This window comes from Neodiprion pinetum, chromosome 3 (assembly GCF_021155775.2).
Source record: "Neodiprion pinetum isolate iyNeoPine1 chromosome 3, iyNeoPine1.2, whole genome shotgun sequence".
Taxonomy (NCBI): Eukaryota; Metazoa; Arthropoda; class Insecta; order Hymenoptera; family Diprionidae; genus Neodiprion; species Neodiprion pinetum.
Genome location: NC_060234.1, coordinates 1,896,862 through 1,920,334, shown reverse-complemented (window position 1 = coordinate 1,920,334; position 23,473 = coordinate 1,896,862). Strand labels below are relative to the sequence as shown.

Sequence of the window (23,473 nt, the reverse complement as noted above, 5' to 3'; positions counted from 1 at the left end):
AGTTGGTTGATAAGTGTGGGAAATATTCGAAAATCGTAGGAAATTTAAAAAATTATAAATGTCTACAATTTTCTATAAAAAATTATTACAATTTCAGACGAACTATAATCTTAACCTCGTGGTTTATTTTTATTTTTATTTTATTTGTATTATTGTAATAATTGGTTCGTATAATCTCTAAGTGAGCACCTGTTTCCATTAAAAATTATTCGCTCAGTCTCTCTGTTAAAAAAAATTTGGTCGTTGATTTTCGTCGACCGTGTAATTGGGCTCTGCCCGTATTTGAAAATAAATAAATAAATAAACAAATAAATAAATAAATAAATAAACAAATAAATAAATAAATAAATAAATAAATAAATAAATAATCGTTCTCGCCATGAATATTACAGCCCGGATGAGGAGATGATAGGAATTTTGAAACCGGATGCAGCGGCGCGAGTTTGGGAAAAAGAGACACCCGTTGATTCACGTCGATGTGATTGCGTGAGGCTGCAATCTACTCTCTCCCGGAAATCTCGCATCTCTAGTTTGGCTCACCGTTCAGCTTTCTGATTCACGCCTCATCGGAAGACTGTACACAGTTACAACATTTGTGTGGGTGATAGCCAGGTGAGCACAGAGTGTATACTGTTAAAAATTCCTGTATGGAACTTCCTACACCGAATTGGAAGTTTTATTCGGACACAGAACAGTGAATTTGCCATTTATTTAACTTAGAAATAAAATAAATTTACTACAAAATTTAGTAAATTCGAATTACTTTTTGTGCGTTTGTCCTATTAATTTTAGTAAAATCAAAATGATTTGCGTCGCTGCACCGAATTTGTAAATTTGCAGCCTGATTTCGCAAATTGACAACTCTTTTGTACAGTAAACGTGTAGTAAATTTTTTATAATTTTTAACAGAGTGTGCAGTGTATTCGAAATTCGGCTTTCGCTAAATTTGTAATCCTACAAATCTCCGGAAGTGAAGAATCTCTGTAAAGTCCCGGGGTGAATCGGCCACCATCGGTCTCCGCGATCACCCGCCCAGCTATCCTCTCCTGGGACTTATACAAGTGGATACCTGCCTATGACTCGGGTCTCTCGGTGTACCTGCCACACGTATGTTCATCCTTAACACACATGCTCCCTGCAAGGAGTTGTTCAACTCGTCCGAAGCAACGGTTGATGAATGGCAAAGAGGAATGAAAAAGTTCAAAGCGTGTGTGCTAAGACCCGTAATATCGTGGCTCGTACTACAACGTGTACGCGCGTCGTGCAGTACGTGCGAATCTTGGAGAAACCCAGACGGAAAGAAAAATGTTTTTTAGATTTTACATCTGTTGTGGTGAATATATGGAGAGACAGCAATTTTTTCGAATCAAATCTACAGCAATTGCGGTAATATTTATAAATCCGATAATAAGAGTTACAATATGCTTATTGTTAGGTAGATCTACCAAATTGACTCAAAACAAAAAATGCCGTCCATATACTCACCACAACAGATGTAGAATCTAAATTACTGCACTTTTAGTAGGGTGCTGATGCATACATTATCGCAGAGAGAACAAGGTTCCAGAAACTTGTAAAGTTTGCACATCGCAATTTCGAAGAGAAAATATTATGATCGTTGACCTTTGTTTAGGTAATCGGGATTTTCCTTTGGGAGTCTATAATCTCGAGAGGCGATGAGGTCGGATAGCCGATGGACTCCAGGCAGGCTCGGCTTGGTGTTCGGTGACCATAGGTGAGGCGGGAGGTACGGGGAAGAGGCGAAGACACGAAGAACCGAGCTAGGAAGGAGGTGAGAGGAGAGTCCAGTGTCGAGTGAACGACCCAAGTAGCGCGTTCGAGCCTCGCGAGTCGCTGCCGACATCCCGAATTGTTTATCCTGTTAAATTGAGAAACAGAATCTTTGAAATCGGTTCGATCGTACATCTGTGAGAGATAATAATAATCCACGGTATCCGCTACACGTATTCGTTAAATTGGTCAGTAGCAATTGGTGTAGTTATCGGCAACCCCGCACGAAGCTGTGAATTACGGGTGAATATAGTATATGAAATTTTCGAAGCTTTTGAAACCCCGAATTGTATAAAAATTTGTGCGTAATATAATAGAAGATTGGTAAAAAAAAAAGGGGGGAAGGGAAGGTGCGATGACGGTGAGAAAGAAGAAAACTCACTGCAACGACGATAACTGTAAACGAATGTGATCGTGGAATATGGATTGAGTTTCGTCGAAACAAATACAGGAGATATACGAATACCCGGATTCAATATAAATACCGAGTGCTATCGTGGGCCGAGAAGTGGGTCAACCGGAGTGCCGCGTCGAGCAGTGAATACACGTATATACGAGACACACGGATAGAGGATCGAGAGAGAGAGAGAGAGAGAGAGAGGGAGAAGGAGGTAAAAAATGGCGGCTATACACCCGCGTGTAAAGTGTCATTCTCGATGCAGCGAGTGGTGCGATTGACAAGTTGTAAATCGTGCGTTTCGTCGGCGTATAACTGTGACGTTTGAATCGTTAGAAATTCAAATCACGCGCCAAAAATGGCAGAGTTCCGCGAATAGCCGTTCGACGATCCGGAACTTCGGAAATCCGAGGATCACCCTTGACCTAGGGTGTCCTTGACACGGGCTGTGTATTTTATCGGATATATAAAGTGCGTGGAGTGGAGTGCGGCGTTTGTGAAGTTGATTGACCGGCCAGATGGAAGGGCCGATCTCCGCGCTGTTTCTGCTGGGCTTCTGCGTCGGGATCACAGGTGAGAAATTCCTTTGTTTTTTTTTTTTCACTCGCATTCTCGGCTCGATAAGAGGGCGAAAATAAATCCGAGAAAAGAAATCCCGTTTTAACGGGTCCACCAGATGCTTGATCTCAAACGTTGATGAAGCGCCGAGGCCAAGGAATGCGGAGACTTTAATGCCGCCGAGGCCAGTCGAACGAGTTAGATTTTATTCGAGTGAATTTTTTTACGGGCTGTATTCTGTAACTGTTTAAAGGAAGAGTAGAAACTTTCTTGCTACTATAATACGCCGCTCGTTACATTGTTATATTATACCTACCTGTACGCGTTCACTGTGCAATAACATGCAGGAGGATATATGAACTAGATCATAAGGCGCTCTAGTAACGCTCGATCTATGTGTTATATTTATATCTATAATACATGTACGTAAACGGTTGAAAATCACGAATGATTTTATATCTGTAACAGCCGCGATAATTGCGCTGTATATGCGATTAGCTGTGGAGAAAGGACGAAGCTCATCATCGGTGTGCTTTGAGTGCAACGTGAAATTATATCCGGCGCAAGTACGGTGAAGTGAAATGTCGGCATGTATAATTATGAGGCACCGTCTGCGGAATGATCGAAAGACATCCGGTTCGGAACGATCGGTAAAATGTGAATTATGATCAATGTTTGGAAATTATTCGCGAGGTATGTATCGCTGTTAAAAAATGATTGTGAATTTACCACACATTTACTGTAGAAAAGAGTTTTCAATTTACGAAATCGGATCGCAAATTTACGCATATTACTATGTATTTGTATTAAATATTGATTAACATTTTTTGACTTTATTAAAATTTATAAAAAAAAAAAACACAAAAAAGTAATTTGAATTTAATAAATTGTGTAGTAAATTTATTTTATTTGTAAATTGAATAAACGGCAAATGTATGGTGATTTCAATGTTCCGTATCCGAATAAAACTTTCAATACAGTGTAGGAAGTTCCATATACAGAAATTTTTAACAGTGTATTTCTGGAATGCGTAAGTTAATTCGTTTTATCAGACGAGTGTTTGTATAATTTTGCAGTAGCTGCACGCCGGTAATTATTTTCCTCTTGGGAACCGTTGCGGTGACATTTAATAACGAACTTTCGTGCGGTTACTTATCGTTTGGCTTGTGAATAGTGCAGCTACTGTATAAACCACTTGAGGAGAAAGCCGCGAACGCGTATAATAATGAACCCGTGCGTCACGTGGAAACGAAACACGACGTGTCCTGTTTCCGTGCGCATACGAGTTTACCTATTCAAAGAGATCGAGAGAGAGAGAGAGAGATAAAGACGGACGGAGATTTTCACGTAGTTTGTGTTGTCCGGAGTGTCGGGTCGCGATGTGAGCATTAAAGGCCGTTCCAAATGAACGGTGACAGATGTGCTTGCTATTTAAAATCACCCGATCGATGGGCGAATCTCTGCGATAGATGAATTGAACGTAAGGCAATCAGTTTCATTGCCATATCATAATACACAATGCCCAAGACTCGTTTCAGCAAAGTCTACTTTTTTTTATTCAATTTTCAACAGTAGAGATTATGTTCCTCTTCAAGTTCGAAGTGGATGTAAGGATTGATCAGTAAACTGAGCCGCAGAGCGAATGCATCAGGGCCGTAACTGAAGTTTCCATTACGTTTACTTTTGCACAGTAACGTGTAAGGGAAACGTGCCTGCATGCAGGTCGTTGACGAACAGTCCGACATCCTGCACGGGTTCTATTTACACGCATATCATAGAAGTACTTGCTTACATTATTTCGTCATATTCAACTTTCGCCAACCGCATCGGCCGTGAAAGTGTCGCACAACGAAATAGCTGCAGATACCTAACTCATTGTACGTACCTGCTGTTGCATACTGACGTTTTATTCGCCTCGCTTTAGCGTCGCAGGTGAGGAAATAAAGCGTTGTGGTACCCTGAAGTTTCGTGAGTTTGAAGTTGGTGATGTTACTTTGACGATGCATGTTTAGGAAGATCGTTACTTCGCAGCTTTGGGATTGTCTGAAATTCAGCTAGTCAATAATAAGAAAGAATACATGTGAAAACATTTTGAAAAGACAGCTCCTTGAAAGTCGTTTTAACATTGTGCAACGATTTATTTCCACGATGTTTCGCTACGTTAACGTTACTATAACTTCAACATGGTGAAGTGTCAAATTTAACCGGAGGGCACCCATGCGATTAGTCGTCGCAGTGAATCACTTTTCTTTACTTTCTACATATACATACATATATAATCGCCAGCTCAGTTATGGTACCTAGAATTTCACCGTATGATTATTTTTGTCCATATCTCGCACGCGGAAAGTATATATTACAGAGATGGTGGACATTCCGTATATGTATATATTTATTGAACAATAAAACACGCATTCAAATTTTGAGTATAGGTAATGCAGGTACGTGATATTACGCATATCGTTGAATATTAATATATACCTATGATGTTACACCTGACGAATTTCATCACTCATCTGGCATCGGATGTATATATTATTTACCGTTATAAGGTATTATCTCATCGTCGAATGAACATAACGTCCATCTATACAGATTCTAGCCTCAAGCACATAAGCACACGCGTAAGGTTCGTCCATTAGATTCGGTGCCATATGCGACTTATTATACACACAGGCATTATAGGGCCGCATCATTCAGGTGTAATTAATTCAGGTGAATAACCCCCGCGACGCACTGACGGTGAGAAAAGAGTTTATTTACTCTCGACAAACGTATATTTGGATATGGTGGAATAAATGGTTCGTTATTATCAAATTTTAGTTGAACCAAATACGATTTGTTAACTATTAAAAAAATTTTATCAATCATTATTTGGCTCATTGTAAACTAAAACTTGATCATAATAACAAAACATCTATTTCGCCGTGTTGAAATATACGTTTGTTAACAGTAAGTAAACGCTTTTATTCAGTGCGCGTTTGACACCCGATAAATTTTTAACAATTTCCACGTGTATTATAATGTTCGTACAGAGGCGGAGGTCTGCGTATAAAAATAGTTTCGTTACTGCCATACACGAAGAGGGAGTGTCACCGAAATACCGTAAATCCCGCGTCGGTACGAAGGCGCGGACATGCTAATCAGTAGCCGCGGTCATCAAGCCTAGGTCAGCGCACGCGTATCGTCGAAAGGGAGGATGGAAAGAAAAGAATTCGGTGAAACTATGACGACGAGGATTATGATTGAAAGCGAGGAAAAAACGCCCCGCTTGGAAAGCGATAAATATATGAGACTGAAGTTAGTGACGTTAGCGTAACGAAACATTGGGGGAAAGAAAATCACGAATTTGGAATAAATTCTTTTGCCTCGTTGTAATTTACTGCGTTTCAGAGATTCCTAAAATTACGAAAAAACCAGTTTTCCGAAACGTGAATCGATACGATAACTGCGTGACTTTAGGTTTACTCCCATTACAATATTGTCTATGGGTGTCGTAAAATTGAACGCCAGTGCGAAAAGGGAACAAACCGCGACGCGGCATGAGCATAGACGAGGCGCAAGGTACGTCTCGTAAACTTTCTACGTATAAGTACAGGTGGTGTAAAATCTAATAAGTTGACGGAGAAAACCGCAGCAGGTAGGCAATTTGTTCAGTGGGCCGGAGTCTGTTTCAAATAAAAATACGTCCGATGATGGACGTTGGTAATGGTTCTTCGTGCGACGTACGCTATTTTACGCGACACATGTACGAAATATATCGAAACGGGGCGCGGCGGGCTCGCCGGCTCGTTTGTGAAAAGAATAAATATTGGGCTGGAATGATGAGTACCGTTAGCTCTGCCGTTACCGCCTCGAGACAGCGGAGTCGAGTCGAGTCGAGTAGCTGCGACGCGACGGGCCCGCAAAACGGGCCTTACCAGTCAGCGCCGCGACGCGAATTCCGCGGCTTTTCCCCATCCCCGTGCGGATTGACTTTTTTCCTTTCCCTGCTTTTGCCCTGTCGCGACCGCCAGACGCCCCGACGTTTGCGGCCGGGTGAAATTACCCGATTACAGTTCGAGCGTAAACTTATAAGCCATGCAGCAGCTGCTAACCCCGCTCGCGTGCAATTACTGTCGGATTAAACTGTAGGATCGCGGAATGAAATTATTATATTCTGCAATTTATACCCGTTCATTATCCATTTTGGTTGACCCTGGATTATACCCACATTGAATATTGTGATCAGTAAAATTGCGCCGAAAGGATTTCAGAAAACGAACTATTGCCTGATGTCAGGCAACCTGACATTCACGGTTGCGGACTGGGACACCTACGGAGACGGATTGCCTGTCCTCAGGCGTTTCTCTAATTTTTTTTTTGTTTTTTTTTTGTTTGGAAAAGAACTTTTCTCGCTTCGAAAAAGTTGAAATCGAAACAGAAGCTGGCCTTTCTACGACGATAGAAACCATCGTCGTGATTTTTGATGTTTCACGTGTGAAGAATTTCATGCTCGAGCCGACGCACAACCGCCCCGCGTTGCGGAATACGTCGATACAAGGACATCTTTACGCTTCAAGTGCGAACGAGAGAAAATACTACGTGTTATTTGTACTACTATAGTAGACGCGCTGCTCGCCGACCTGCAATAAAATTACCACCGTTTCCCGGCTTCCTTGTTATCTCTCTCTTCATCTATCGCACGCGTAATTATCGTTCTGTTATACGAGCATCGCTTATTGCCCCGCCTGTCTAGTGGTATTTCCGCGAGAAAATACGAGGCTATCAATCCGCCGTTTATCAAGATTGCAATGCGATGAATCTAGTTGGACAAAAAAATTAATCGACGGTTGAAAATAGACCGCGTTTTTTTGCACGTACCGGATGGATTCATAATAATTCTCTTTTTTAATCATCTAGGTAATATCGTCGTTATTGCTAATTAACGTTGCTAATACTAGTTATACACTTGCATCAATGTACTCTCCCAGACCTTAGGGCTAATTATGATGAGCTTCATTCACCTAGATTTCCAGACCATTTTTATCGTCTCTTTCTTCTCTAACAGTTAATGCTATTTCTCATCTTACTACTGAATAATAATTTCCGTACAATTTTACTTTGGTAAGCGCTAATCCAGAGTAAATATAGTAAAGTAACTATTCTAAAAATTTACCAAGAGCACAAAGAGAGTATGTATGCGGCGTGTTAGTCGTACGTGAAAATCCTTACTCGTTCGCACACCTATCTCTCTATTGCAATCGTAACTTTGATATTACGTCGATTTACGGAGAACAGCTGTAAGCGCAAGAGCCGTCCCCTTCAAAAATTAGTTTCATTGATGATATTTTGTTCGATGATCCAACAAAGCCAACTATACCCTCTGAGCGAGATTTAACGTTGCTCGAGGGTGTTAGCCAGGGGTTGATATAACTTATTCGACTTATTTTGGTTTTAAGAAACTCACCGGCTGCAGCGAGCCGTGCGGTGTACGATGCGAACTTAGGGGTGGCCTCGTAGCGATTAAAACTCTGACTAACCTTTGAACTTCGACTATCTATCGACTTTTTAAATGGCGAGTGAGCTTCTTAATTTGCGAACAGAAAGTAATGATTATGAATTGAAAATGGGCAGAACCGAAAGAGAAGAGGAGTGTAACTTTACAAAATACTCGCAGAGCGGATACAATAAAAACAATTGGTTTCAGTCATTGCGGAATGCGACTGTTACCGCTTGTTAGGTTTTTGAACCGTTTAGCGACAATTCCGCGATCCGATGAGCTTGCGCAGCAACGGTACAATATGGCATGACCATCCGCTCGATAGTGTAAAAGCTATTGCGCAGCAGATGGTGGCGGGTTGCAAGAGCACGTGCAGCTCATCTCAAAGGTCATCAGCGAAAATGCTGCATGCAAAGGCTCTGGTAATTGCAGCTGCGATGTTGAAATTCGCTAAGTGGCAGCGTTTATACGAGTTGGGAAAAAGTTGTGGTAAAAAAAAAAAAAAAAAAAAAAATAAGACAAGAAACATTCACTGCCCGAGGAGAAGAGAGAAAACAGAGGATGCGGAAATAGCAACCTATAAACATCGCAACTAACGGTCGTAGTTCCGGATTAAAAGACGCACAACTATTCGTCGGCCAAAACTAGGAATATACCTATATATGTAATGAAAAATTAGTTGGTTATACAATTTGCTATAAATAGACCATATTTTTTCTCATCCATTGCAATAATTTCACAACCTGTACGAATAGTCTCGCTAGAGTTTGAAAAAAACATGCAGCGTAATGACTCGCCGATTTCCGCGTGACTGTTATCTCGTTCTACTTTTCCGTAATGCTGGAACCTGTCCCCGTGTGATGTCTTTTCTGCAGTCCGCAAAACCGGCGAAAGAACCCGGCGAATAAACTGGTACGTTGAAAAATAGACGTGTAAGAGGAAAAAAAAAAAGAATACGTAAACGAAAAAATTGAACTTGTGACACTTGCACGAGATGACAGAAATGAAATCGATTTGCGGCATGCAGACGTGACGAATGTGAACAATGGTGCATTGTGCGGGATGTTATTTCATCCGTAAACGTTTTCCACAAATTCTACTATTATACATTCTGGGCAAAATAAGAACCGAAGAGTTACCCAAATTCAGAGTGTAGAATGTACTCATTACAGTTATTACAGGTAAACGCAGTCGCCTATTTCTCTATCCCTCCTTTTAAAAATCTCTGAACAAAGGGCCGCGTATCGATGGCAGCGTGATTACGAACGCACGAACCTGAACCTGAACCTGAACTTTTACCAATAGGCAATGCCGCGGGCAAACATTTGCCTTCGCATATCATTAACCGCAGAGACAAAGGCTCACTGTGCACAGCATTGACCTGCAGGTGAAAATTCACTGTACAAGTAACGATTCGATGAATTATACGGAGAAAATCGGCTTGATCCACAATTTTTTTTTTCAGCATTATGATTCGAGTTTAAAAGCATAATCTAATATTTTTCTCTTTTTTTTTAATTGCAGGGGTCCTTGCAGTCCAGAATGCACCGACATCCCATTTCCCAGAAAGCGAGAAGCTAGTTTTGAGCGCAAGCTCGTACCCGAACAGGGAAAAAACGCTCAACAACTTGGTTCACGATGCGTCCCTATCTCGACTGCAGAGGACGAATCCAGCCCTGGAGTTTGCGAGCTCTGAGAACGTGGAGAACACGGAAGGTGAACGTTTTCATACACTCTCCAGGAACGCTTTACCCGAGGAATCTATCGATCTGTTGACTGCCTCGAAGCACGTGAATCACATCGATGGAAATAACATTGAGATAAAGCCGGGCGACTACTTCAGGTGAGCAGTTGAGAAACAGTTTCTGCATTGTGGTAGATATTATACAGTGCCAGTTCTGGATACAGATTCCGTTGCCGACACCGTTACCACACGAACGTTCTAGAAAAGGGTTTGTGTCATGGTTAAGCGAAGTGTCGGTAAAGACATCTGTATACAGAATCGGCACTGTATATCTACAGGTGTAGACATAAAAATAAATAAAAAGTATTACAATAATTGGCAGTGACCTCTAAATATTCTCCTACTTCCTCCAGGTTTTGCGACAATTTCTTTTCAGTATTTATCACAAATTTTTCGAGTTGCAACTAAAGAGAAAAAAATTAAACCAGGATTCACCCTAACATCTACTCATGGTGACCATTATTCCCGAGGCTAAACGACCTTCTCGATGTTTCAGAAGCATCGCTCCAACTCGAAGCGAAATTGGGTCGGGGGAAGAGCGAGGGGCTCCGATGAGGGAAGACCTCAGGTCGGAGCCCCTGCATCAGCGGCAGGCGTTTGGACGGCAGAACCCACAGCAACGATATACAAGGCCAATTTTCCAACAAAGACAAAGTCGGCAAGAGATGCCGAGGATCTATAGCGAGCACGCGCCACCTCCGGTTCTCCAAACGGCTCTGCCGGGCCACGGGAAACAGAGACAGGCTAATCCTGATATCCAAGATATCATAACGGGGATAGTAAAGCTGCTGAACGGGAACGTGAACGTCGCCGCAAACACCGCGAGGCCGTTGAGGCCGATACAGGCCACCAGGTGAATTTTCGACCGATTGTAATGAATTCCATGAAAGTGATGTGTTCGCAGGGTTAACCACGATTTTACACTTTCATTTTTCCCTTCAGAATCAACAACAGAGGACCACCGAGAATATCGGACGTTCCTCCTCTTCCACCGGATTTTGATACTCCCGGTATGAACCCTCCGCCTCTTCCCGACCATCCCTATCCCTTCGAAAAACCACCGGCGGTCGATCGTCCTTCCGTGAACCAGTTGCCGCCGGAAAGACCGGTTCGACCCTTGCCGGATCACGTTGGTAGCCAAGGAAATCGACCGGGGATCGAGAGCCTCTGGAATCGACCGATGAGACCAGGTACGTCTCTCTCTTATAGTTTAGCTCTAAGCTTGGAGCTTCTCGTTGACCGTAAAATTGCTAGTAAGTCCGCTAACAGGCGTTCTTTCGATAGGAGTAAACAGGCGACCGATACCGCCGTACAAGCCGATGCCTCCGTTGGACAAAAATCAGCCACCCAGTTTCGAGAAGCGGCCGGAGAAAGTGGAGAAGCCGCAAACCACGGAGAGTAATTTCAAGGGGGACTCGAACGTGACGGCGGATAATCAGAGCAACAGGCCAACTCTGACGGCTCAGACGGTGAACCAGCAGAAGAGAGACCCCGTGAACGAGGGGAGTAAACCGCCTGAGGCGGATCCGAAGCCGAATGTAAAGCCGGAGTCGATTCGACCGAGTAACGAGGGCACCTCGAAGAAACCGCAAAAATATCAACCACCGATGAAGAACGAGGAAATAATACCGCAGAACACTTTGGTCCTTGGTTCAGACCCGCTTTCGTATCCCATACCGAATTCCGACGGGATCGTCGGTGAGAAGAAGAACGATTCCGCGAAGAATTCGGTAACCCGGGTGATTTCCTCGGCGCCGGAACCGATCAGGCCGTCGAGACCGACGAAGGAGAAGAACTCCGAAGCCTCCGAGACGAGCAGCAGCGGCACTGCGTATACGAAGGTGGAGGCGGTCTCACCTTCGGGGCAATTAATGTCGACCTTCGAAAAGACCCTGGCCGTGGAGACGAGCTCGTCGGTAAAAGTGATCGAGCCGACGCCGACGACGAGCGAGATCCAGCCGACGGTTGTACCGCTTAAAAACGACGACGACCCTCCCCCAAGCATCGACTTCCCCAAGCTTGAACCCAGCAAGGTCGATGCGACCGAGTCCAAGGTCGACGCGTCGACGCCGACCGATAACCTCCCGCCCTTGACCCCTCAGACCAGCACCAAGGCGGAAACTGGCCCCTCCTCGATCACCTCGTCTTCGAACAGTCCGGCACCGACGAACTACTACGCGTACCGACCACGCCCAGGAATAGTGATCGACGACACCCTCGACTACACCGGAAGCCAAGGAGCGGCGGGTCACCGGCCTTATTCCGCGACGCGGTATCCCCAGATCGGCGACATCTTCGATGTGACGGTGTCGGCCGTGCAGGGACCGGGTGGTTCCGGGGACAGCGTTAGGGTCTCTATAAACCCCGGTAGTCCCGACGTGATCGTGACGTCGGCGGTCGAGGGCCAGGGCTTCGTCAGTATAGACGGAAAGCGGACGTACTTGAATCTCTTCGACGGTGCGAGCGAGGCGACGTCCGCGATCAGCCAATCCTCGACGAGCGTCGCGCAACCTCAACCTAGCCGAACCCAATTCCCAGCTGCCATAACCGGGACCGGATACGCGGTCGCCCAGCCGGATGTTCCGGCCGTGACAACGCGGCCCGGAACCTCGCCGAGGAGACCCTATCCAAGACGGCCCGCGCAGCCTCCGGTCAGGATCGACACCTGCATAGTCGGTGACTCGAGCACGTGCGACGGGAGTCAGCACGAGGCCTGCGCCACGGTCCAGGGTGTCTCGGCCTGCCACTGCAAGCCGGGATACGCGAGGCTGCAGCACTCCTTGCCGTGCAAGAAGACCGTCAGTATAGTGGTGTCGATGAGGGTCGACAGGATATACGACAGGAAGGTCGTGTGGGACAACGGACTCGCCGACAAGGAGTCCGAGGCCTACGAGACCCTCGCCTACGAGGCCAATCGGGCCGTCGAATCGGCCATGTCGATGACCCCCTTCTCCGACGAGTACATGGGCTCCTCGGTTAACGGGATTTACCAGGGCGACGTGAGCCAAGGACAGGGCGGCGTCTTCGTGAACACGACGTTGAAGCTCACCCTCGAGCCGAGGACCGCGAGGCCCGCCCTTGCCGGGGAACTGCAGAAGCACCTCCTGGGGGTGATCCACAGGCGTAACAACAACATAGGTAACAGCGCGCTGTACGTGGACAGTCCACCGGGCTCGGTGTCGAACCTTCAGGACCTCGACGAGTGCGCATCCTCCGAATTGAACGACTGTCACGCGTCGGCTGTATGCACCAACACCTGGGGCGGTTTCACCTGCGCCTGTCAACCCGGCCTCAAGGATCCCCACAAGTCCGAGGCCAGCGAGGCTGGCAGGGTCTGCCTCTCCTGTCCAACGACCCACTGCAACAACAGAGGACTTTGCTCCTACGTCCAGCATGGTGATGAAATGCAGTGCGCCTGCACCGGGAACTACTACGGGTCCCAGTGCGAGATCGACGGCGAGGTTCTTGGCGTCGCTATCGGGGCCTCGGTCGCCGCTCTGGTGATCATCGTCCTGACCCTGGTCTGCTTGGTCATGTGGAGTCGGCGATGGTCCCGCGAACAGAAGGCCGTCGGATCACCGGTTTACGGGTACATGCAGGGCGGTATGCCTGGGACTTTACCCGGCACCCTGGCCAGGGTCGGTTCCGTTGGGACTCTGGCCTCCGCTAAACAGGGACCGCCGACCGGACTGCCTCCCTACATGTGGGCCCACATAGCCGACCACATGGCCACCGCCAACCTCTACGCCGCGGAGCCGATGGGCTCCACCAGGCCCAGTTCGGCCATGTTCGGCTATCCCACCCTCAGCATGCACGGCACTCTGCCGCCGGTCCCACTGCCCAGACTTCAGGCCCCCCCCAGGCCCCGACATCGTCATCAACCTGAGCCCGACAGCTCCGACTCTGAACCCCAAGACCGGGACAGAGCCGATCTGATACCTCAGAATGGAGGGTTTCACGTACCTAGACCGAAGTCCAGATCCTCCGTGGCGGTGAGTTCCAAGGGTTTTTAAATTTCGTTAAGGACCATTGGCGCGAATAATGTTACAAAACATTTTTCAAACGATTTGTCTTCTTTTTCCCGCAAGGTTCGATTCGTTTCATCAGCTAAAAATTCAATCTGTATAATCGTTTTTCAGAATCAAAGCGGGATCTATTACGACGTCGAGTACGATCAAGGTGATTCGCAGCATTTGTCGAAAAACAACATACCAATGTCCACCTACAGTATGGCTAGACCGTATTACAGAACTTAGGGAATTTGATAGAGATAATAATAATAAACAACAATGATAAGCAACGATTATAGCTACAAAAATATTATTATGTTTTATAATAAATTACTTACATGACTCAGGAGACGATAATTTGCAATTTTGCAAAGTGGTTCTAACTGCCGTCTTGACAAATCGTGGATCGTTCAGGGGATGTTAAATCGTAAAAGTGTCGACAATTTTGTAACACGATTTCTTCTAACGTCACTTTTCATCTATATTAATACGCTATTCAAATATTGAACTGATTGAAAAATATTTGAATAAAAATTTTAAGGTAAAAAATCGAGAGGGTAAAACAATGGGACATTGTTCGACATCAAAGTGCGACTGACATGTCATTTTTTATATTTACGTAGAGAAACGTAGATATAGGCTTAGATTGCTCTTACTTTTATACTCCAACGTTGTGTATTTTTTCGGATTCGGAATTCGTGCTAGCTCAAAAACTTACACTAGAAAAAAGACTAAAAGGTGAAGAAAAAAATAAATAAATCAATAAATGATAATAGTAAGATATCGATTAATTAAGTACATATTGTATAACATATCGACAAATCGTGGAATGATATTTATTTTTTGCGACAAGACATTTTAGGGAACACACATTATTATCGGCAACGGTGATGGGCTATTTTGGGTTTTGTTCCTTAGAGTTGCCTTTGTCGTATACGAATACTGGTATCCATGGACTGTGCATTTCGATTGTAAGGAATATTCATTTTTCATATTTTTTTTTTAAGAAACTTTATCCAATTTCTCAAATCTGTCTATGAGTCCCAGTGCAATTGTCAATATTAGAATAGTATCGTATTGTCTATAATATTTAGTATAATGTAACTTATAATTGATAAAATTTGAAAAAGAATCGTGTGCTGCAGATGTAGCCCTAATATAAAGACGTTGAAATAATTCTATCCAATAATCATGTTGCATTACTGTAAGCAGAATCGTATTATTACTTTTAATTTTGCTGAGTATAATATAGTATAAATATATATATATATATTTTTTAATTCAAAATCAATACAATTACACGTATTTTTGTCGAAAAAATTGATGGATATTTTGTTGGATTTCTTAAGCTGAAGTTCAAAAAAACGGACAAAAAAAAAAACAACGAAGAATATAGTTTCTACAAAAAAGTATTCGGATGATTGAAAAGAAAAATGTGTTTCCAGTTGTTTATTCGATTGAACAATCGCCGATATATATTATATATATTATATATGTATAATATAATATTAATATGAAATAATAATAAATATATATACAATATAGGTATGTGTATATATATATATACATATATATATATATATGCAATTATATATACTATATATATATTTTTTTGAACTGTAATTCTGATATTAAGATTATTATATTTTGATATAACATTGAAGACAATTCGCTGATTTTTTTTTTTTTTTGATTTTTCATTTTTTTTATATCTTCTTTAACGTACTTGCTTCTTTTTTCACCAATTAAAAATAATGATATCAATAATGTAAGTGGATCGAGGTGAGTAAAAATTTGTGTTTAGGCATTCGACAAAGCGATACACAAATATACTTATTCCATACAAAGCGGGATGTAGGTATAATTTGATTATCAGTACATGTGAGTAATTATTGAAGATATTAGGCACCGAGTTTGCAAAGTGCTAGAGAATAACAGGTATGAGACAGAATACAGAAGAGGACTCGTAGCTTCAAAGATGGATCAAAGTGTATAATTTATACATATATATATGATGATAATTATTGTTTTTGTATCAAAGAAATATTTATTATTCATAAGATTTCCATGATAGAAAGTCGGTGCCTATAATACACAATACAATATGCATTTTAGCCTTGACTGCACGCATCATTGACTCGAGGTAATTTTTTTTCCATTCCTTTTTCTTTCTTCTCTTAAATTGTCAATAAAAAGTGACAGGCGGTGTGATTTATGATACTATGAAAAAAAAATTTTTAAATTGCAACTTCGACTAATTTCTATACACCATATAGTAAGTAGGAAGAATACGAAATGTTTGGAATTGATTAAAGGTAAATTGTGATATTTAATTCAGAACGCAGAATACCACGATTCGTTAAAGTAGGTACATGATTGTTTTTTTTTTTTTTCTTTGATACGTACATTTTGATAATTGATTCAATTAAGTCTAAATTGAGATGAGTTTAAATATTCTAAGCGATATTAGGGCACACGCAACGTAATTACGATTATAGTGCATCCGTGATATGGATACAATTTTGTGCTCCTGATTAATATTTATTCATAGGTAGGTATTACGTCTATCCGTAATAATTAATATAGCGGATTTGATTAAGAAGAAGTATCGGAAGGCAAAGAGTGGACGATCAAATATTTTTTTTTTTTGCTCGTGTCGCATAGTACGGTAATAAGTCACTTCAAAAAACTCGTCAGCTTGGAGTAGAAACCATTTAAAGACAGTTGTTATCCCAATTATCGTTATTACAGGCTGACAGTTACATACATACATACATACATACATACATACATACATGCATACATACATACATGCATACTTATAGTACATAAGTAATTCGCTTGTTGGTAGAACTCATTGTTAGTTGAATATCAATTATAGGCCGCTAATTGTAAAACAGTATAACGCAAAAAGCGGACATAGCTCTATGAATATTATTATTCTATTTATTCTAGATACATAGTTTTCATTCAATATGCGCTACCGATGACTTACAGTCATTTGTATGGAAAGAATCTGTCTTCTTAATGGCGAAATATAGAAAATCAAAGTGTATGAGCGAAATTTGCTGACAAGTGTTTAAGAATTAGAATACAAGTGTTGTATAATTATAGGAGGTCGTTTTGTCGCTCGAATAATTCCTGCGCAATTTCAATTAGTAATGCTGTACGTATAGTAGGCTAGAGACTAGAAGTTTGTTATATTCTCGTTTTTCGTAGTTTGTTTTCTTTCTTTTTTTTTTTTTTTTTAAATTTTCGTTGTCGCTTCGTCTATATATATATACACATTATACGTATAATCGTCGGTTAAAAAATATATTTCATTCGTAAATTGAATATTATTATTTATTTGTTTATTCATTTTCTGTTTCGATGTCGGTATTGGTCGATTTTCATCGCAATCCTATTAAATCATATCGCGTTGTAAGCTATGCAACTTTCATCGTGTAAGTCCTACGAGTGTTGATCATGTGACGATTAGAATGAAAGAAAAAATACAAAGCGAATAATTGAATTGTTAATGATAGTTGTGTCAAGCAATTAAAACACTGATAAAATTTATTACAGAAAATGTGAATAAGATAACTCTCTGAGATCTAAAAATTTTACAGTACCTCGGATATCGATTCACGTATAACATTCAACAGATACTTTAGAATACGATATTAGAGCGAACAAAATTTTTTTATTTATTTTTGAAGTGAATACTTCTTATTTTTTATTTATTTTTTTTTTTCACCAACAAGCGAATGCGTGCACATGCACCATCGATAGAGATTATTTTAATTTTTTTTTTTTTTTTGTTTTTGATATATTTTTCAAAATTAATTTTTAAATAGATGTACAAGTATTTATCAAGGTATTTATAAAGTAGAAAGTTGTAATATATCACAATATCGTTTATATTTTATTTAGACCTCTCTCTTTTTGCCACAGTTAAACCCATGAAAACTGGATGATGTCCCTTATTGAAAACAGAGTTTTACTACCAATTTACCATCGGCGCGTAAAAGGTAACTGATTTACTTACCCTTTTCCATAGACATCGGAATAAATATATATTATTTACTTTTCAACGTGCAAATAGTTAATGCATGAACGCATTGATAAAATGTGTAATCTGAGAAAAATTGAATTTGTTGTTATTGTTATTATCATTATTATCATTATTACGAGATTAAAAATTGGTCAAGTAGGGCACGTAGCACGATATAAAAAACGCAGTGGAGTGCTGAGTTCAGCTACATAAAGCTGTAGAAAAAGTGATAGAACACGTTAAATTACGACAATAGTAGTAAATTGTATATAGTATGAAAGTGTAATTGAACTTTTGAAATCAGCAATACTTGGTAAAGATTCGTAGCTGATTAATCATTATTTATCTAATTATAAATATTTTATCGATGTACAGCTCACTGCGTGTCGAGCTACGTAAATGAAGATCTAATGGAAAAAAGCTGCTCTCAGGTTTGGGCTGTTTTTTATATTTAAAGTGATAATAAGTATTGTAAATATTGACATACTTGCATATAAGTCGTTGTAATAATTTTGCCGTGATAGGCATTTTATTCACTGGCCAGCTAAAACCTGGACTCGAATTCGTTCGAACAGGTATGGTAAATATAATATAATTAAGCATACAGGTAACTAGCAAGAATCGTAATTTTAATGATACACGAAATTGTCACTAGAGACACGTCAGTCTTTCATGCAATAATGCAGTACCTAGAACAAAAAACAAACGAACTCTGGTTGCAACTAATAAGAACCAAGTGTGATGTTCGGTATTTATAATGCAAACGTAAAAACGTATCTTTAGCCGAAAAGCAGAATCATTAGTTCCTAAAGTACATGTACACAATGGTAAGAAAAAAGTCTTGGTGAAACACAGCTGAAGAAATTAGAGTCTCGTTTAAAAGCACACTAAATGTGTATATATTGACAGTAAAAAATCTGTAATCTCTCTAAACATATATTGCGCAATGATTAATTGCATAAATCGTTCATAGAATTGAACTAACGCAATTTAAGCAAAACACTGTCTACTTCATCGACAACGTTAACAGCAAAAAGCATCATGCATACATTGCTAAAAAAAAGGCTCGTTTAAGGCGTGGAATTGATTTTAGAAATATACTTTGTATTAATGAAATGTTTAAACTCCCCAGCTTTTTATCCCCTTTTATCGAACCTGACGTCAAACTTTGGTAAACGCTATCAGACTGCATATTTTTCACTCGACTGTTGAGAAATTTCACCTGAACCAGGGACGTTTTTTAGACCCAATTAATCGTTTCTTCATTTCAGATATCAACGCGCGACGGCAAAACGCCTTGCCGACAATTAAAACGTTCCGCTTAAGTCGGCGTTGTGTGAGTCTGCTGCTGCTGCTGCGGCGGAGAAGTGGTCGGAACACTGGGTCTGTAAAATCTATTTACCAGCTGCTTCAGACTTAGGATACTTCCGAGACCCGTTCCCGGTTCCATGTTTATGAAAGTGTCCAGATTATCCTTGCAGGCTGAGAAACGAAGTTGAGTGAGTATGTAAAGTTCCAAAATCTGTCGATTCCAAGGCCACAAATTCTGATCAGTCTGAAAACTTACTTGGAGTAGAGATCGGAGGATATTCAGGAGGGGTTTTGATCCATGTGCCGTCTTCTCGTTTCATGTGCTGCCTGTTGGAGGCGAAATGCTGCAGGTACGTCGCAGCAGGGACTAGTCTGAATCTCCTGTGGTACTCGGAGCGCAAAGCTTCGTCGGACCTGAACGTTTCCGTTGCGTATTTCCAGAAATGAGTCGGAAATGGAAGAGCGCTGTCTAGATCGTAGACCACCGCTCTGTCGTCAGGTGCGTAGATTAATATTGCGTGATAGTCCTGTAGAGTGAAAAGAAATAAAGTGGTGTAAAACGATGTCTTGCTATGAGTGGTTGAAAAATTCCAGTATGGGCAGGAACCAGTCGATCGGTTTTCACAGTCTAGAGACCTGACACAAGATTTGAAAATTTAGCCAACCATCCATCAAGACGACAATACTGACCCAAAGGACAAGCTGATCCTCATCCTTGCCAGCCTTCTGACGCCAGAGAGGAACGCTTCTTCCAGGATTGCTGATGAAAGCGACGTAGCAGTGTTGCAATTCAGGGCCGTGCCTAGTGGCGACGTCCTGGCATAGCTTCCATACGTTTTCTTCGCTGAAATATGGAAAAGAGTTCATCTCGGTGTAAATAAAAGTGAGATGGGAAATAGAAGGCGAGAGAGAGAGAGAGAGATAGAAGTTGAAACACGAGCGGACCTCGACGAGGTGCCCGAAGTGTTTTGATTGAATAATTTATACAGTTTAGAAGTGATTAAAGCGAAAAAGCGTGAGCGTAATAACGGTGTACACAACAAAGGTCGCTACGTTGGATAAACTCGGCGCGATTCGAGGGATGATTTAGATATAAAAAGTGGGATAAAAACTGCAAAAACATGCAAAGTATGTACATCGCGTGCGCGGCTGGTGTCGTGTCCGTGCCTGTTATCGCGGGGTGAATTATTAACGCCGATAAACCCGCGTAACTCTCCCGCATTAATACAAATCGGGTCGTTGTTGGGTTCGCGGGCTAATAACAATAACACGTCGCTTGAAACGGGCCGGGCGTCCAATGACGGGCTCGGAATTTTGGCGCGAGATAAAGAAGCGAACGCGATTGGTCGGTGGCAAGTCTCTTTAAAAATGGCGGCGTATCCTGGCAGGGCACGACCGCAAGAATCCCACAATCCGCGATATCGATCCCCGATACCTGTGCCGCAGTACGACACTGGTCAGTGAAAAGAAAATGAACGATAAAATGAGCAAGGAGGGTATCGAATTCGGCGGAAACTCACCAGTAGCAACTCGTGTGGACGCAGTCCGAGGCTTTGGTGAATAGCGGGACAAGAGGCTTCGTGTTTCCAGCACCACGCGATTCCGCAGCCATCCTCGAGTCTGTTTACACTCGATCAGCCGATATTGGTTCTACCTTCGATTTAATGTTCAATTGTTATTCGCGCTTGTCTGCTGTTCTGGTGATATTTCACCGCGTTATCGCCGCGTGATACTCTCACACTTCATGACACTTTTCATTCACCCCAATTTACGCAAAATTACTATCGTCACGCTTATTTTATCGGGAGTTTTCGCTCTTCGTAACGCTTTTTATTCACCGGTAATAAGCGGTTCTTGCGTCGTCTGCAAGCGAAAAACGGAGTGGCGAGAGCTCGGGAGCTACGATTTGCCTGTTGAGTGGGGATTTCGGGAAGGCTTTTTATGTATCTCTCTGCATCGGTATTCGCACATTCGCTTTACTGCGCAGGCCGCAGTTCTGATTTTTTTATTGCGACCTTCTTTTGTCATGCGGATTCCCCGCCGGTAGCGCCATCTCTCAACTCGATGCGAACAGATCCGCTTCTTTATTGGCTGATAGCCTGACCTAACCTAACCTAATCCGACTCGGCTAAACCCCAAAGAAGATTAGATAGAAGGGCCAGAGGGACCGCTCAAAGAGGATTAAACCCGAAACTGATACTACTACCCATGAAATTTGCAGCTCTGTACCCAACTCTTTTCGATTCGTCGTAATTGCGGGTTAAAGTATCGTCGAGCAGATATCACAGTTTGGATCATGGCTCTGAGCGCTACGAAGGCGATCCTTCGCCACGGGAAAACGGCTTTATTTGTTTGCGATATGCAGGTGAAATTCGCCAAGGCTATATTCGAGTTCGATAAGATCGTCGCTAACTCTGCGAAGCTGGTAATTCGAGATTTAATTTTTTTTTAAATCATATTGAAGCTAGTAACATCATCTTAGTTCCTTAAAAAATCATTGTAAAATTAGAAAGCTAGTAATTTTTCCCCAATGCTTAGTTACAATAACGATACTAACTTTAATTTCGTTTTTCTTTCTATCATCAAATCATTAGCGATCTGAAATTATCGTATCATTCTCATCTCCCAGGTGAACGGCATGCGCTTGTTGGATGTACCGATCATTGTTACCGAGCAGAATCCTAAGGCTTTAGGAAACACAGTTTCGGAACTGGATATAACAGGTGCAAAAGGACCGTTCGCAAAGACCAAGTTCAGCATGTACACTGAAGAAGTAAGGAGAATCTCGTTTATCCAGTTCTCCTAAAACTTGATCTTATGATAAAGAATTCTCTTTAATCCTGTTCCCGTTCTCTTTGGAAGTTAAAATCTTAGTCAGTAAAATAGCGACGAATCACACGGTAGCATGTTGTCTGAATTCAGGTGTGCAAAGAACTTTCTACGCTCTGCTCAGGTGGTCCTCCAGAGTCGGTAGTTCTCATTGGGATCGAGGCCCATGTTTGCGTCGAGCAAACTGCACTGGATCTTACCGCCAATGGGTTCCAGGTCCATGCAGTGGCCGATTGCTGCTCGTCTCGCACGCAAGAGGACAGATTGCTTGCGATCGAGGTAATGAAAGTGCTTGACGCATAGGACATAACTTATTCAAACCACACCGAAAATTTGGTGTAAATAGTGAATAATATTTGTAATTGCGAATACTCTAGTGATTTACGCTGTTTCAATTCCTTACAGAGAATGAGGCAAGTCGGGTGTCAGATAGCAACTTCCGAAAGCGTACTCTTCAAACTATTGGGCGACTCCAAGCATGAAAAGTTTAAGGAACTGCAACGTCTCGTAAAAGAGCCTTCGGTTTACACAGGTTTAGTTCCATCAGCTAAAATTTAGTATCACAAATATTAACACTAGAATTTGTGAGTATCATCTTTTTATTTCGAACTCAACTCGTAGTTAAATGAATTGGGGGTATTAGTTTTTCTATATTGTTGAACAGTGCTTATTATCATGTATAACTAAGTAAGATATCGGGAGTTAATTAATTTTAGGCTAATGAAAAGTGGATATTACCAATGCATCATGGTTTGCAAAACCGAGCATTAGACACAATATACTACGTATTGAATCAATGTCTATGCAATTATTGATTGCAAAGACTTATAGGATAGAATAATATTGTTATTTTATACTCGTATATTATGCGATAATTTTACTTCGCTATGAAACAATGAAGTGTTATTATGATCATTGAAATAATAAAGTTTCCCATTATGTGACCTGCTTGCATGGCTGCGTGTTCAGTTGCGGTGTGGAGGCGCTAAGCGGAGCGGAATTGCGGAAAGCAAAACCTGCAGCGAAGTAAAATTGGAAAACTGACATTTCCAAGCAGTGATGACATAATCCAAATACTCGCGATGGCTGAAATAAAAATAACACTTGTTTTTAGCCTCGAGTCGTGGCGCGTGGAAATTTTCTGTTCCAACGTGCCAGCCAACCGATCATACGACCTCATATCACTTCTTCCCCCGGATTCTTCGAGCATCTTCGACGAAGTTGGACGCGGCCACATGCATCATGGCGATCTGGTGACACGTTGGAAGAGCAAGCAGGCAGCGAACGGTACATTGCGGACACGTCATCGGTGGCA

The 23,473-nt window shown here is 41.9% G+C and overlaps 3 protein-coding genes and 1 long non-coding RNA gene across 4 annotated transcripts; 2 read left to right on the top strand and 2 right to left on the bottom strand.

The window, feature by feature from the left end:
- The first annotated feature begins 1,038 nt into the window (after positions 1-1,038).
- On the top strand, positions 1,039-15,287 carry pwn (pawn). Its single transcript, XM_046617647.2, has 7 exons — positions 1,039-1,107; positions 1,634-2,761; positions 9,753-10,071; positions 10,469-10,825; positions 10,915-11,162; positions 11,257-13,964; positions 14,112-15,287. The coding sequence occupies exons 2-7, from the start codon at positions 2,707-2,709 to the stop codon at positions 14,226-14,228; spliced, it is 3,804 nt and encodes a 1,267-aa protein (XP_046473603.1). The 5' UTR covers positions 1,039-1,107; positions 1,634-2,706; the 3' UTR covers positions 14,229-15,287.
- Positions 1,738-8,314, bottom strand: LOC124214908 (uncharacterized). Its single transcript, XR_006882227.2, has 3 exons — positions 8,196-8,314; positions 4,632-4,800; positions 1,738-1,879 (listed from the first exon to the last, which is right to left on the bottom strand). It is a non-coding gene; the product is annotated as an uncharacterized lncRNA (long non-coding RNA).
- LOC124214903 (protein N-terminal glutamine amidohydrolase) lies at positions 14,908-21,309 on the bottom strand. Its single transcript, XM_046617653.2, has 4 exons — positions 20,850-21,309; positions 20,020-20,173; positions 19,586-19,856; positions 14,908-19,500 (listed from the first exon to the last, which is right to left on the bottom strand). The coding sequence occupies exons 1-4, from the start codon at positions 20,939-20,941 to the stop codon at positions 19,340-19,342; spliced, it is 678 nt and encodes a 225-aa protein (XP_046473609.1). The 5' UTR covers positions 20,942-21,309; the 3' UTR covers positions 14,908-19,339.
- LOC124214904 (isochorismatase domain-containing protein 1) lies at positions 21,157-23,014 on the top strand. Its single transcript, XM_046617654.2, has 4 exons — positions 21,157-21,754; positions 21,959-22,102; positions 22,252-22,437; positions 22,564-23,014. Exons 1-4 carry the CDS (start codon positions 21,626-21,628, stop codon positions 22,714-22,716), a joined length of 612 nt encoding a protein of 203 aa, XP_046473610.1. The 5' UTR covers positions 21,157-21,625; the 3' UTR covers positions 22,717-23,014.
- Positions 23,015-23,473: the final 459 nt, after the last annotated feature.

Bases quoted from the DNA above. Each gene is read 5' to 3' on its own strand.
- pwn (XM_046617647.2), top strand. From the start codon at position 2,707: ATGGAAGGGCCGATCTCCGCGCTGTTTCTGCTGGGCTTCTGCGTCGGG. The intron at 10,072-10,468 runs GTGAGCAGTTGA...TCGATGTTTCAG, and splicing joins AAGCCGGGCGACTACTTCAG to AAGCATCGCTCCAACTCGAA. The intron at 10,826-10,914 runs GTGAATTTTCGA...TTTTCCCTTCAG, and splicing joins AGGCCGATACAGGCCACCAG to AATCAACAACAGAGGACCAC.
- LOC124214903 (XM_046617653.2), bottom strand. From the start codon at position 20,941: ATGGCTGCGGAATCGCGTGGTGCTGGAAACACGAAGCCTCTTGTCCCG. The intron at 20,174-20,849 runs GTGAGTTTCCGC...TCCATATTTCAG, and splicing joins GTCCACACGAGTTGCTACTG to CGAAGAAAACGTATGGAAGC. The intron at 19,857-20,019 runs GTCAGTATTGTC...TTCACTCTACAG, and splicing joins AGGATCAGCTTGTCCTTTGG to GACTATCACGCAATATTAAT.
- LOC124214904 (XM_046617654.2), top strand. From the start codon at position 21,626: ATGGCTCTGAGCGCTACGAAGGCGATCCTTCGCCACGGGAAAACGGCT. The intron at 21,755-21,958 runs GTAATTCGAGAT...CTCATCTCCCAG, and splicing joins TCGCTAACTCTGCGAAGCTG to GTGAACGGCATGCGCTTGTT. The intron at 22,103-22,251 runs GTAAGGAGAATC...GTCTGAATTCAG, and splicing joins TCAGCATGTACACTGAAGAA to GTGTGCAAAGAACTTTCTAC.